Source organism: Manis javanica, chromosome 7 (assembly GCF_040802235.1).
Source record: "Manis javanica isolate MJ-LG chromosome 7, MJ_LKY, whole genome shotgun sequence".
In the NCBI taxonomy this organism is placed as follows: Eukaryota; Metazoa; Chordata; class Mammalia; order Pholidota; family Manidae; genus Manis; species Manis javanica.
The window spans coordinates 72,408,863-72,424,946 of NC_133162.1; the positions used below are offsets into that span (position 1 = coordinate 72,408,863).

Genomic DNA, 16,084 nt, shown 5'->3' on the forward strand with positions numbered 1-16,084 from the left:
TTATAGTGGATGATGAGGCTGGAAAGTTAGGCAGGGGCCAGGTCATGTCAGGTCTTAGAGACTGTCATTTAGGTTTTGCTGCATAGTGAAGCACCCCAAAGCTTAATGGCTTCAAGCAAAGAATATTTCTCATGATTCTGTGGTCCTGCTGGTAAGTTCTTTTACTGGCCTTGCTCAGCTGTAGCTAGATGGTATAGTCTATGCACATGGCCAATAGTTTACCTGGTATTATTCATTGGTCACTGGGTTCCCCAGAACAGACGGAAAGGGCAAGCCCCAATACATACTTTTCAAGTCTTTATTTGCATCACATTTGCCATTTTTCTGTTGTCCAAAGCAAGTCATGTGGCCAAGCCCGGAGTCTGTGGAGACTACCCCACAGGTGCGTCCCAGAGGAGAAATTAGTTTGACCGGTTTTGCAAACTATCTGCCACATTAATGGACTTGTTAGTTTGTGGTTTCAGGGTATATTATGCATTGTTTCATCTTCTTTTAAATGCATTAGAAATTTTAACAATGGACTTAAGTGGTATATCTCATCCTTTTTGATGATATGGACTCTAAGACCACTTTCTTAGTGTTACAGGTTCTTTTCATGAAGAATTCAAAACATTTTACTTTTTTCTATTAAGGTTCAGCGAACTATTGCCAAACAGATTCAGATGGTTCGGCAAGTTGGTAAAGGCCGATATGGAGAAGTGTGGATGGGTAAATGGCGTGGTGAAAAAGTGGCGGTCAAAGTGTTTTTCACCACTGAAGAAGCAAGCTGGTTTCGAGAAACAGAAATCTATCAAACTGTGCTAATGCGTCATGAAAACATACTTGGTGGGTACACATTTGATTTCAGTCAATTCCATATTCTGACGAGGTTAGTGGAATGTAGGTGGAAGCCTTCCATAAAGGCTCTGAAAACATACGTGAATTCAGTTCTGTGCATTTGGCTAGAGAAAACCCAGTAGAATACACAGTTTAAATACAACATAGTCCCAAATGTAACCAGCCACTTTTTTACTTACTCAACTGAGGAAACAGCAGTGAGTTTCACTTTGGAGGTAATGTTTGTTTATTGGATTTAACCCATATACTAACAAAAACCAACTCTTTTAAAGGTAGTTTAAGTCATTTTCTAGAGTGACTTTATTTGTACCTTTTGCCTCTTGTAAGCTAAATAACCCACTGTCACACACACGTGCACGCACACACACACACACACACACACACACACACATATTAGATGTAGCCAGCTTCATTTATGTTTATCCTTAGTAGGTCTCTCCTCCACCCCTACTTACACAACAGCAAAATAATTTGGCTGTGATCTGATCAGTAGTATTCATAAACTTATCTAGGTTTCCTGACTTCTTTCAGCTACCATTTCCCCCCTCTTTGAGCATGGGTAGCACATTGCCAGGAGTATCGTAGACACTTTTGTTAGTTTCCTAGGGCTCTCATAGCAAGTTACCACAAACTAGGTAGCTTAAACAATAGAAATTTATTCTATCAGAGTTAGAGAAGCCAGAAAAATAAAATTAGGGAGTTGGCAGGGCTGTGCCCTCTGAGGGCTCCGGGGGAACTCAGTCTGGTGATTGCCAGCAATCTTTGGTGTTTCTTGGCTCAGTGACAACACTCCCCTCTGTCTTTGTTGTCACGTGGTCTTCTCCCCTGTGTGTTTGATCCACATATCGCTCTTGTAAGAGTACCAGTAAGTGACCTTAGTATCACCTCATCTGAGCTTGATTACATCTCTTGAGACCCTACTTCCAAATAGGTCACATTTACAGGTATCAGGTAGATGTGAGTTTGGCTAGTGGGGGCGGGGGAGGACTGTTCAGACCAGCACTCACTGACCTTTTAGTGAAGAGAGAGAAGAGAAGAAAGAGCAGGAAGCTAGGAGGCCAGTATTGTGCACCTGAACAGCCAGGCTGAAAAGGCAGATGTGGTGAGGCATTGTCAGGCAGGTGGGAGCTGGCTTAGTTAGAGGCAAGCTTTTGGTTGAACCTTTGTAACTTTATTATTTTCATGTGTCTACTTTTCAACATGAAATTGAGAGCCTTTTCCACATTCCTTCTTTATATTCCTCAAGCTTAGAGAACCAGGAAACTTGGTAACACTCTTCCAGGTTCTACGCATGTGATCTGTGTCTTGGTTGCATTATAGTCATTTTCATAAAATTATCATTAAGATTATTTTAAATGTGTTATGTAAGTGTAGAGCTGTATGTGTACATGGCAGAAATAAAAATTTTGGTATTTTTCCCAGGCAGATTACATTTTTATTATCTGTACTGATAACCTAAGTTATTCTCAATGTCCTGAATGAGCATTCATTACTACCTCTGATAACTAACCTTTAAACTCATTAATTGAACAGGTTTTATAGCAGCAGACATTAAAGGGACAGGTTCCTGGACTCAGCTCTATTTGATTACTGATTACCATGAAAACGGATCTCTCTATGATTTCCTGAAATGCGCTACACTAGACACCAGAGCCCTGCTCAAGTTGGCTTACTCAGCTGCCTGTGGTCTGTGCCATCTCCACACAGAAATTTATGGCACCCAAGGAAAGCCTGCAATTGCACATAGAGATCTAAAGAGCAAAAACATCCTCATCAAGAAAAATGGAAGTTGCTGTATTGCTGATCTAGGCCTTGCTGTTAAATTCAACAGGTGAATGGTTCTTTGCCTGCTGTTTTGAAATTATTTTAATCTCCAGAGGATATTAGTATATTTGTATTCAGGACAGTGGAATACCAGACATGTATAGTTGTGCTAATATAATTATATACATAAATAGTTGGGATTTTTTTTTGTCTTGGTTTTTTTTTAACAAAAATTACATTTTACACTACGTAATTCTTGATTTCCTGCTTTTTATTGTCTTAGACATCCTTCTATTTCAATGGATGTAAATCTACTTCATTCTTTTTAATAGTGTTGATGCAGACTTTTCCATTATATGGATGTACTATGATTTATTCCATCTGTGACCTGATGGGCAATAAATTTTGCTTCTGCTTTATTTCTATCATTAAAAAAAAAGTTTTAATGAACATTGTAGTTTATTTATGTATAATATACTTGAGCTTTTCTTGTACAAGTATTTCTTCATGATGGATTCCTACAGAAGGGTCTCGACAAAGAATATATTACAAATCATCCCTTTAGAAAGTGTGCATCAATTTATACTCCTATAAACAGGTGGAAGTATGCCATTTCTCCATCACCACCTGATATTGTCAATATTTTTAAACAACTAGGATTACCATACTTTTAGGAAACTGTTTAAGCTGTTTTAATGTTGTTATAACTCTAGAATACAGCAGCCATTTGACTTCAGAATTTTGGGCCATAAAATAAAAGTACTAGACCATAATAAAACAAACGTAAGAATTAAGTCTCACCCTTTAGTTGTTACAGTGTTCTAATCGTGTGTGTGTGTGTGTGTCGGTGCAGTGTTTATTGGCTCAAATACTCATCAAATGTTGTTTAAGAAAGTACGATTTTCTTTGCTTCAGAGTAATTTCCAGAACCTGCCAGAACAGGGAACCTAAGCAACAAAGCATGTTCATGTCTTGCAGCTCTAAAACTTAGTCCAAAATTATAAAAAACCAATAAGCATGATTTACTGATTGTCCATAGAATTGCATAAATATTACCCACAACAGAACGAGGTTGGGCCATAATGAAGAAAATATAATCCTGTGTCAGTAGGCTGAGTTTATCACAGAGAATGGTAAAAGCAAATGATTCCTCTCAATGTATTTTTCTCATTCACTTGTTCTGGGACATAATCATCTACACTTTTTCTTATATTTAGTATTGTCCTTTTACTTAGAAAGGCACTAAACTTGTGACAAAACTTGACCTGACCCACCACTGCCTCCGTCTCCAGCCGTGGGTGACGAGGAGGAGCAGGCCGGCACAGTGGCGAAGGGCAGGAGCACAGGGTCCAGCGCCAGGAAAGGCAAGGGATAGCTGAAGAAGCGGAAGCTGTGGGAGAAGTGGTGCTCCACGGCCATGGTCAACATCTCCGCGGCCGAGTGTTTAGATGAATATGAAGATGATGAACGAAGCAGGGCAGAAAGAACAGAAACGAGAAGATGCAATACACAACAGAACATGATGCGGAATGAAGCCCTAATTGTTAGACCCAGGCAGTTCCTATCTATTACAAGAGCCATCTAGAACAGTTTCAGGCATATAGAAAATATTTCTCACAGGTATCTAAAAGTCAGTGTGTTTAAAAGAGAAAATGTGTGAGACCTGGTGGCTTTCAGTAGTTGGCATCAAAATCCACTCTTGCTCAAGTCAGAAATCTAGGTATTGTTTGTGACCCTTCTTACTGTTAAGAATTCTTTGTATGTGTGGATAACAGTCTTTTATCAGCACAACCACTGCCTCTGAAGACGGTATCTCAAGTAGATATCCCCGAACAGGGAGAAGTGGATTCAGCAGATAGAACAGGGATGCAAGTGCTTCAGGTAGTTTGGTCTCAAGGAGCACAATGGAAAAGAAAATTGAAGATCTTGAAAAGAAAGTAGTAAGAGAAAGGCAAGAAAAAAGACTTGTGAGACTAATGCAAGATAAAAAGGAAATGATTGAAAAACTCAAAGAAGAAATTGATTTGTTAAATAGAGACCTAGATGACAATAGAAGTCTATTTCATAGAAGATGAAATAGAGACCACAAAGAAGAAATTGATTTGTTAGAGACCTAGATGACTACAGTAGAAAGTCTTCTATTTCATAGAAGATGAAATAGAGACCACAGATGAACAACTGAAACAGGAGAATAAAACTCTTTTGAAAGTTGTTGGGCAGCTAACAAGAATGATGATCCTGAAATTTGGGATGATACAGGTTGATAAAAGCTTACGTTAAAGCTGTGGCTTCATTTAAGCATGCTCTTAAAGAATGGTGACATTTCCGAAACTTCTCTCCCAAGGAGAATGGTTTTCTGATGTGCCCTGGTTGATGTGAATGGGAATTCGTCATTTTCTTCATGAACATTTGGTTGGGTGGCACAGTCATCTGCATTTTCTCTTGTTGCATGTGATTCATGCTTATGTAACCCACCAGGTATTTCAAGGGACTAACGTTTGAATAACTAAACATTGGAAATGTGGGTAACTAAAAGAAACTCAAGGTCACATATGCTAGAGAGAAGTCAAGTCTGTCAAAATCACAGCTGAGCACATTTGTATATTGTAACTTTCTTAAGTATGTTAAACTTTTTATTAGTGCTTTTAAAAATAAATGATAGTTTTTTTAAACCTTGAGAAAAAAAAAACGACCTGAGCTGATGTGAGGCGTTTATTGTCTCCATGTATCTAGCTTGTATGAGTATTCATATTGTTTTCACTGCTGACATAGTAGTGACTTTGAATAAGAACACTGCTTCAGACCCTACAGGGAATGTTATATATAATATGTAACATATATTTAAAGGGCATACTCCTTTTCTAAAATTTGAAAGATGCTTAATTTCAAAATTTATCTGGCCCAGATTTCTGATATGAGAATGTGGAAATATTAGCTAGGTAGGTAAATAGGTACATAGATTGTCTGGTTTTTATTTTATTTATATATATTATGTATATATTACAGGGAGAAACAGACACTGACTTTTACAAAATATGACAAAAATACATTAACAATTTTGTTCTTAGCCTGAACCTATTGTCTGTCTTCTATTTCAGTGATACAAATGAAGTTGATGTACCCTTGAATACCCGGGTGGGTACCAAACGCTATATGGCTCCAGAAGTGCTAGATGAAAGCCTGAACAAAAACCATTTCCAGCCCTACATAATGGCTGACATCTATAGCTTTGGCCTGATCATTTGGGAAATGGCTCGTCGTTGTATCACAGGAGGTAGGCGTTTATAAAAATGGCATGTTTCTGGTTATGTATCCTCATCATTAAGAATATAAGAGCTCCAGTTACGTAATTTCCATGTCATGCATGTCAGGGATCCCTAAGACCATTCCCAGGTTCTAGATTTCACAAGAAGGACTCAGAGGATTCATCATATAGTTGTCCTCACCGGTAAGATTTATTGCAGTGAAAGGAAGCAAATCAAAATCAGCAAAGGGGAAAGATGCCTGGGGGCAAAGTTCAGAGGAAGTCGGGCATAAGCTTCCAAAAAGTCCTTTCCCACTGGGGTCACACAGGATGCGCTTAATTCCTCCAGCAACAAATTGTGACATCATATAAAATGTTACCATCTATGGATGTTCATTAGCAGCTTAGTGCCCCAAGGTACATTGAGAGGCTGGTCACATGGGCACCCTCTGCCTAGCATGTCCCCAGACTCCAATTGCAGAAAGAAAGCAGATATTCAGTATATACACCACATCTTTTTTCAGCTGGGCACAGTGGGCCACCCTTACCATTTAGGGAAAGTTTTATATGCCTGTAGGGAACTGTACCACGTAAGTTTCCAGACCCCAGTCAAGGGCCCACCTGGCCAGCAGGCCTTTTGAAGATGGCAGTTGTAGTTCTAAATATGTTAACTTTTCCTGCAAATCATGTTGTCTTTCTACTGCAAAACAAAACAAAACAAAACAAAATAAAAACCATATTCATTAGTAGGAACTGTTATACACACAAATAATTAGATTAAAAATTAAGGGTAAGTGGGCATTTCACCTTGCATATTCCTTTTTTTAAAGGGATATTGTTACATCCTCAGCTGTGATGGAGACTGATGGAGGCTGAGGCTGAGGAAATGATGAGACATGAAAAAAGAGAATATGTATTTATTATTAAGAGTGAATCATCCATGCTATGATTTTTTTTTTTAATGTAGAAATCAAGTTCTAGTTCCATAAAGATCAGTAAGAGGTGCTGAATAGCTGATAGAATTTGTTCATCTACCATTTTTGTGCCCACTCTGTTTTTTCCCTGCAGGGATAGTAGAGGAGTACCAGTTGCCATATTACAACATGGTACCCAACGATCCATCATACGAAGATATGCGTGAGGTCGTGTGTGTCAAACGTTTGCGGCCAGTTGTGTCTAATCGATGGAACAGTGATGAAGTAAGTGGAACCAAGTCCCTTGAAGTAGTGATTGGTAAGTGTTGCCAAAGATACTTACCTGCTCTCTATGTTCTCTTTGTTTTTCAGTGTCTACGAGCAGTTTTGAAGCTAATGTCAGAATGCTGGGCCCACAATCCAGCCTCCAGACTTACAGCTCTGAGAATCAAGAAGACACTTGCCAAGATGGTTGAATCCCAAGATGTAAAAATTTGACAGTTAAACAATCATGAAGAGAAATTCCAGACTACAAGAACTGTTTTCACCCAGGGAATGGGTGGAGTTAGTGTAGATTAAGGATGTTAACTTGGTTCTCAGACACTTTCCTCAGTACACCTTCACAGGCTGCTAATATTAAACCTTCCAGTACTCTGTAAAATACAGCTGGGAACTTCTAGACACTTAATTCTTTATATATGGACAGCTCTGTTTTAAATGTGGTTTTTGATGCTGTATTTTTTTTCGGGGGGAGGTTTTATGAACTGCATCAAGACTCCAATCCTGATTAAGTCTCCAGTCAAACTCTGGGTACTGAATTAACTGATAATAAAACGGTGCTTTCTGTGAAAGCCTTAAGAAGATAAATGAATTCAGCAGAGATGGAGAAGTAACACTTTTGCCTTCTACCTAAGAAAATTTAATCTGTTTGTATTCTACCTTTGTAAACAGCCTATGGATTATGATCTGTTTGGGATACTGCTTAGTTTATGATAGTTGGTCATGCCTTGATAATGAGGGATGTGTGTGTGTGTGTGTACATACATGCACACCAGGATTCCTCTGCTGCCATTTGAATTAGGAGAAAATAATGCACAGGAAGATACTGGTTTGGGGCTTTAAAAAATACATTATCTGACCAAGATTCGTCAGTTACATAAAAGCCATTTACCATGCAGGTGAGCTAGCTTCTCTACCAACTTTATTTTTAATATAAAGTTGTTATAAAGGCCAAAAGACATTTAAAGTCTGTAAGTGTAGATTGTTTTCCTCCACCATCTTTTTTTTTTTTTAATAATTACTGTTTTTACCATGAAAAACATCCTGTTTAAAGTTGGAGCTTCCAATTCCATGAACCTTCTAAAGAAAACACTTCTTTTTGAAGTGAATTACTAATTACTGCATTTGATAGCAATGTAAGTGCCTACAACCATGTTCTGTATTCTTTATTCAGTAACTTTTAAAAGGGAAGTTATTTATATTTTGTGTATAATATTCTTTATTTGCAAAACACCTCTTTTACAACCATATTTTATATGTATACATACATACATTCATACTGTAGAAACAGAGCTCACATGTACCTCAGATCCCATGCTTTAAGGGAAGGAAATTAAAAGATTATCAGAAAAAATAATAAAGTATAACTACATATAAGTTTTAAGATTTAGCACATTCAAAATAATCTAGGATTTCATTAACTTCAGGCCATAGACATTCATAAAGATAGCTATCACCTCAAATTTCCTTTATGAAAGGATCTTATGAAACTAGAAATTTCTATTTCAGAAATGATAAAAACTTATCAACATCTGTTTTAGACATTTAAGTCATTTGAGAGTTTTGGTTTTATGATCTCTGTTTCATAATTCGTGAAGACAATGAAGAGTCAGGAAAAAAAGTCCAGTATCTAATCAGTATCTGTTATCTCTACTGTTTAGGCATTACTCAATAAAATGCTCATATTTTATGGATGCCTTGTTATCCCTAGGGATAATTCTGATTTACTTAAACTTATATTTCTGTAATGCCCTTTAAATATTAATGTCTATTCTGAACAACCAATAGATCATAAAGCGAGGCAGTTTCCTTTGAGTATGACATAAAATAAATGTAATTATATCAGCATTATAGTCAAAAAACTTTAATAAAGGGAAAAGTCAGAGCATGTGCATCCATTACCAAAAATTTGACTGGCTTTTAAGGATGAAACATATATATGACTATACATCAAATTTTACAAATTTGAAACTAACAGTTTTGGCTAAATTTAATAATTTTCATGTAAGACTAAAAGTGTTCATCAAGATAAGTAAATTTACATAATGACAATACCCAATAACTTCCTCTTTCAGAATGTTTTCCCCATCTCTATACTGAGAAATACAGATATTTTAATCTAAATTGCCAAGTGATTTAAGAATACTTAAGAACTCTTATCTACTTGTTAGTCTAAGGTTAACCTGAATTTATTTTTTTATTTGATAAACTATAAATCTTTAAATTATTTGTCATCTTAAAATATGTAAGGAAAAATGTAAGGAATAAGCTCTGTTCTTTAAAACATTAATTTTAGTATATGTAAAAAAATTTGACAGTTTATAAGTACGAGATCACTATATGATTTTTTTAGTTAAATTGATTTATTAAAAATGATATCAAGATTAACCTTAGAAACTTGTTCAGTAACTATTGTCTAGTATAGCATGTTCTTTAAAAAGCAAATGATGCCGATCCTAAACTTTAAAAAAGTTGCATGAAACTTATTTCTTCTGTCCTTATTACTCTTACTCTTAAATTTATAAGTTTACCCAGTAAGTGAAATATTTAAAAAGTAAGAAGTATTATGTATCATCATAGATAATAATTTGTGAAACCCTAGACACCCATTGTTTGGTTCCAGTTAAAAGTTTTGCATTTTAAAAATGTGTGGCTTCTGTCTGTCATCCTTTTAAATAATGCACACATAAAAAAAAAAGCAAAGCTACTTGAATACAACAAAAGTTAACACCCAGAATTCCTATAAATTCTCGATATACTGGTAAATATCTCTAGAATTCAAAGGCACATTAGGATTATGTTTATTCTAAACTTTGCCTGTGCTTTCTTACTGAACAAGTTACTGAAGTATAAAATTTGAATCTAATTCTCTGGAAATGGTTTCACAAAAGATATTTCAATCAATGTTTTATGCTGCATTTCCAATGTCCCAGGAGTTTTCTAAACTTAAAAAATGACCAGTAGTTTTTGAAAGTTATGTTTTCATAGAAGGTGCCAGATTTTGTATTTATTCACTCTAAAAAGGATTTAGTACCTATTTTCCCCAGATGCTTTGCTTCTGTTTAGAACAAAAATGCAATACAATTTTTAAAAGAATCATGCATCTCTGAATTGGCTCAAGATCAAATAATTTATTCCAGCCAAGATTTTGTAAATTAAATCACCTATGTTTCTTTTCATACATGTTGTTTCTGAATATCTAAAATAATTGTAACAGCTGTAGTACTAATCGATTTAAAAGGATTGTTGCAGCTCTTGTACTGTTTGAAAGTGGTAATATTTATTATTTCCTTGGGTCAGATCTTAAAATAATGGTGTAGCAGTTCATCTTCTTGTCTCAGTACTGTTACAAAGTCATAGAAAAACTGCAGAGAGCTGACATGTTCATAAAAAGCAAATTAAAATCTGGGACAGCATCATATGAAGCCATGGGTAATGATTGTCCCATAAGGAAAGTATGTGAATAGTGCTTTTGCAAGAGTAAATATATTACTGTAATTTTAGCTTGTGCTCTGTACCATGCTTTCAATGGAATTATTTAAGCCCTTTTAGTGATTGTTGTCCTTGCCCATTTAAAAATGAAAGTGTAGTATATATTGTATAAAATAACGTTATAGCTTAATTAGGAAAGTTGTACATAGACATTGAAAGGTGGGTTAAAACAAGCAGTTTTATTAAGCAGTTGTAAAACACCAAAAATATAGATTCATCTTTGATATGTAACACACTAAATGTATTTTGTACAGCATCTGGTTTAAAAGGTGCCTTATTAAGTTAAGTTTACCATTAATTGCTTTCTTCTATATATAGATTACGTCTAATGTATCATTTTTAAGTAAATAACCTTATTTTAGTATACTTTAGTGATGTGTTTTGTGATACTCGGACTGGATTGTGTATCAGAAATCACACGTCTAGTGAGATTTTATAACAAGTTAAGTCGGTGTACAGTATCCCTGAGATGTGCTTCTCAGCTGTCTGAAACTAGGTATGGAACACCGGGCAGGTAAGTAACCATGTTCTCTTTCCTTGGTGTAGTGAAGTTACAGGCCTATCATAGCAAAGGGTTGTTTTCCTTTAAAAAAACAAAACAAAACGTTTTTCCTACTCTAAAAATATGTACTCACTGAAGAAAATTTGGAAAACAGGAAAGAATAAAGAAGCAAATCAAATCACTCAAAATTCTGTCCTGGATGTTACACATACTTAATTGAATGTTTCTTTTGAATCTTTTTTTTCCTGATGCTTATTTATTTACAACATGAAGATCATAGTATGTCATTATATCCATTGAAAACATAATTTTAAAAAATTGACTACATAATATTCCACAAAGCAGATGGAATAATTTGTTTTTTAATTCCCTGTTGAATATTTGAGTTATTCCCATTGTTTTGGAAAATGTAAGTGATATATTATACATTCTTGTATAATCTTTGTATATTTTCTTAAATTACATTGCTAAAAAGTAGGACTAAATGGATAAGAACTTTTAAAAGATTATTTAAGATAAGAACAAATACTAAGGTTCTTGATAAATACTGCTACCCAGGAGGGTTTCTCATTTACACTCCTAGCAGTACGAGACAGTGCCCATCTCCCTACCTGGGCAGGTAATTTCTTCCAAGTTTCTTCTCTCCTTGTTAGTAGAGTGCCTGGTTTCTCTCCTGTAACTGGCTTCTTTCACTTAAGTAATAGCATCCATTTATCTGGCTTTATCGTGTTCCTGTTGGAGCCAATGCTTTTTAAAAAGCTTAAACTTAAGGGAAGGTGGCTTCCTTTCTGTTCAGTACCATTGTTTTTTCCCACCTGCCCTTAGTCTCACCATCTGTCAGAGCTCTTTTTAGTTGTATGTAAATTCAGTCAGTACTTTGTGATATCTGTTCTCAGGCATCTGGAGATGTTAAATCGTCATGAAAGCTGTGGGACTAGTTGATGTCCGCCCCATCCCCCAACAAAATGCATTCTCATGCACCTTGAGAATCAATGGATTCTTGGGTTTATCAAATGCTTGCCAACTTTCCTTACATCTTAACATGCTGAACCCAAAAAATGGATAAATATATTTATTTTTTTCCTTCCCAGCATAATCTGTTACTCTCATTGGTTAGTTTCCAAGCTTTCTTTAATTTTATTAGTATTAATGGAGTGGATATTAAGAAATGACACTCTTCATCCAGAATAATCCTTGTAGGTAATTCAAAGCAGGTGCTAATTCAGTGGTAAGTCTTTGTTCACTTAGAGGAATATTACCTGCCTGTTGATAGTGCAGGGGCCATTTCTGATACTTTGTACTTTATTAAGTTAGATGCATATTCCTTAAAAACCTTGCTTTCGGTCCTTGAGGCAATACAGCCTTGACTAAATGGACATGGTCCATTGAAGGTGGCCAGCCAGTATACGCAGCTCTCCTACCAAGAGTGGCCCTTTCCTATTCATGGGGAGTAAAAGGATAAGCTCAGGGTAATGAAATGGGCAAGTCACCCTGAAGCTAGCAATCAGGAGGAGGAGACATAGTTAAAGTGCTAAGGTACATAACAAAAAATACCAGAGATGAGGGCAGAAGGTTAATCCATAGTTACCCTTTGAGGTAGGTATTGCTGTCCTCATTTTTAGATGGAATGTGTGTGGCTCGCATATTACTCTTCTGAACATTCATTTTCCAGGTCTTTGTCCAATTACTTCCTCACCGTGAGTCCCATGTGTGCTCAGAATGAACCCAGGGTTATTGCAGATGGCCCTGTGTGCCCTACACCCACCTCACTGTCCTATCCTAAGTTTTATACACAGAACCTGAAATGTTATTGTTACTTAAAAAGTCAATAAGAAACATGTTGAAACTACTTTTTAAGTCAGAGGAAGAAAGAACTTGGGTTTTTTTTTTTTGAAGGTGAATGATTTTTTAAAGCAAATTTAGAATTAGGTTGATAAAACACTTCCATGCTCTGCTCTCAGTTGCTCTACTGTATGACAAAAATCCAAGGAAATGTTGAAAAACTTTAAAAAGAATTAAAAGATTGACCAAAAAAAAGGCTAGTACTGTTGTGAGAGGCATTTCAATCTTCATTCATGGCCAGCAGTTTGCCAGAGACAGTCTAGCTCAGAAGGCAGTGCTCCATGATCTTCCAGCAGCCCTGTTGGCAGTAAGAAGTCTGATGTATGTCTAATTCAGTCCTTTGTAGTTTAACTTGATTTTTTCATTCAAAAAATGTAGAATTTCCTTTTTATTTCATTCCTTTACTCACTACTCATTGAGTTCTCCTAATCTTTCCTTGGATCCAGGAACTTTTCTCTGCCACTTCTTTACTTCCCGCCTTCCCTTTTACTTTCTGTTTCTAGAACTCTTATTAGATAAACACTAGGTCTCACAGGTCCTTCTGTATTTCTTAACATGTCTCTCACATGTTCCATCCTACCTTCTGCTTTTCAGTCCATCTACTGAGTTTATTTCAACACCCAAATTTTAACTTTATTTTGAAATAATTTCAAACTTACAGAAAAGTTGCAAAAATAGTATAAAGAACATCATTTCCTATGCACCCAGATTCATAAACTGTCATATTTTTCACAATTGCTTTGTCATTTCTGTATGTGTCGCAACAATTATAAAGGCCCATTTGGAATGTTTGTGCGCACACATCCACATACACATACTTTTTTCTGAACTACTTGGAGTAAGTTACAGAGCTCATGCCTCTTTATCCGTAAATACTGCCAGGATATTCTGTTATATAACCAGTTATGTACAGTTGTCAAACAGGAAAGCTGCTACTGATACCATCACAATTATCAGCAATGTCATAATCTGCTGGCCTTACTCAAGTTTTCAGTTCCAACAAAGCTCTTGAGAGCACATTTTCCTGGCCCGGAGTCAGTCTAGGATCTTGCATTGTGATTAGTTATTCTGTGCCCTTAGTCCCCTTTAATCTGGCAGTTCTCCAGCTTTTGTCTGTTGAAATGACGACATTTTTCTAGAGTAAAGGCCTGTGATCTGTGGGCATGTCACTGTGACCTCTGGGTCTTGATCACAAATAAGGTGATGCCTGGTTTCTCTGCCATAAAGTTACCCTTTTCCCTTTGTAGTTAGTATGTTATGGGAGATACTTTGAGACTGTGTTTTACCATCCATTGATACTTCTTACCTGAATCTGATTGCAGAGTGGTGGTTTTCTAATTCCATTATTACATTTATGTTTATTAATCAGCATTCTGCTGTAAGAAAGGGGTCTACTCTTGTCGCCTACTGATTATCAGTATGGATTCCTGGGTTCTAATTTTATTCAATGACTTATAGTCTCTTATGTCATTATTTGTTTTGTTGCTCAAATTAACCCCAGACATGGCTACTGGGAATTCATCCAGCTGGCCCCTGAGTCCTTCTGGTATGTGCCCATCATTTTTTGAGTACCTCTTACTTTCTGGCATGTGAAAATGTTCTAGCATCATCTGGTACCTAATTGCCCCAGCCATGGAGTCATCCATTTCTCCAAGGCACTCTAGTTCTTTTAGGGGAGTCATGGTATTTAGAAACCAGGATCTGGTTGGCAAATAATCAAGATTTAAATTGCTGATTCTCTGTCTTGTCTCTGGAGATCTGTATATTCTAAAATCTTCAGTTTGATGAGTTTCAGATCACCTTGCTCATGATGCTAGTTTTCCACAAATATTTGGCAGTTTGGGCAATTTGCTTATCTCTGTGGTAGTGAGCCCCCGCGCACTGGTTCTGTGCTCCTCAGCTTCTTGTTTTTATTAAGGAGAGATGGTGCAATAGTTTGTGAGAGCACAAAATTGGATTAGAAGTGACCCTTTGCTCTCTTGTTGCCTACTCAAGAGGTTTCCGTCTTTCCCCGCTGCACTCATTTACCTGATCCATCCCTGGAAAGAGTTTGGCCATTATCAGGCCAGGTTTAGGGGCACTTTCTTGATGGAGGAATGTGGAAGAGTATTGCTCAGGCTAGAGCCAGGAGAGGGGTTTTTCATGTTTTTTAGATAAACATGGGATACCAGACAAGCTTCAGAGTATATGAGGAAAGGAGAGTTTGTAATGTTTTGTATAGACCACGTGTCCTCTTCACAGTGTCTTTGAAATAAAAATAAAGGTCAGGAGTTATTTTGAATACTGTTATGGTTTGTGGAGACACATCTCTAGGTTGACTCCCATGGGTCTTGATTTCAGTAAGGTTATACACGTCTGGGTGTGGGAGCTTCCTGCTTCAGTAGCTGCCCTGTAGGTGAGGGCTCAGGATTGACCCCGCAGTTCTAGCCCAAGGCAGAGGCCATTGCCGCTGGCTGCTTAGCAAGGGCAGGGGGATAGCTGGGACTGACCGTCCGCTGCCTCAGTTGCCCCTCCTCCTTTAGTCCCCCTAAGTGTGTCGGGCTGAGTTTGAGTTTGGGGTTTCCTTGAAATCACTCATCTCTTCCAGCAGTCTCAAATGTTTTGGGTTATGGTGTTCTAATGTTAGTTCATTTTATACATGATCCCTTCTGCTTCCTTTTTCCAGGAATTAATTAAATGTCCTGATCTACTTATGGTACCCCTTCTTGCTTTTCAGTGATACTTTTTATTACTTTTATATGTTTTTTTCATTAGGTTTGGGGAGGTGTGATACCACTCTGCACAGTCTGTTGTCTTGTTCCAGATGCCACAAGTGAAGGGTGTTTTACTTCAGCCTGGCTAATGGGGTCCACCTGAAGGGCACTGAAAAAGTCTTCACCCAGAGATATCAGATGCCTTAGTGAGATAAGATAGCTATCAAATGAACTTCAGAGTTCCTGCTGATTTGGGGTCCTAATTATAGAAGTGCTAAGCAGAAAGTTTGCACTTAAACTTGATATTAAGGTTTTATGGAATTTGTTTTGCTATATGGAAAGTGCCCTCTTTAAAAGAATGATTGTTTCTCTAGTTCTCATCCTAGAAACTTCTGGAGTAACTCATCCATGTGGCTGGCAGAATTAACCAGTTGGCATTTCCATTTATAATCTTTCAATTCAAGAGCACCAGCCATGTGAGGCAGGACATGTGCCCCTGATGGACATAAGTTCACTT

General features: G+C 36.9%; 1 protein-coding gene across 3 annotated transcripts in view; it reads left to right on the forward strand.

Moving 5' to 3' along the window:
* Window positions 1–10,896, forward strand: part of BMPR1A (bone morphogenetic protein receptor type 1A) — a 178,780-nt gene extending 167,884 nt beyond the window's left edge. For all 3 annotated transcript variants that reach the window (XM_073241124.1, XM_017679693.3, XM_073241125.1), the window contains 5 exons: window positions 633–825; window positions 2,371–2,668; window positions 5,700–5,875; window positions 6,914–7,044; window positions 7,132–10,896. In XM_073241124.1, the coding sequence (XP_073097225.1) occupies window positions 633–825; window positions 2,371–2,668; window positions 5,700–5,875; window positions 6,914–7,044; window positions 7,132–7,257 (924 nt within the window). In that variant the 3' untranslated portion in view covers window positions 7,258–10,896. The remainder of the gene's footprint in view (window positions 1–632; window positions 826–2,370; window positions 2,669–5,699; window positions 5,876–6,913; window positions 7,045–7,131) is intronic.
* Window positions 10,897–16,084: the final 5,188 nt, after the last annotated feature.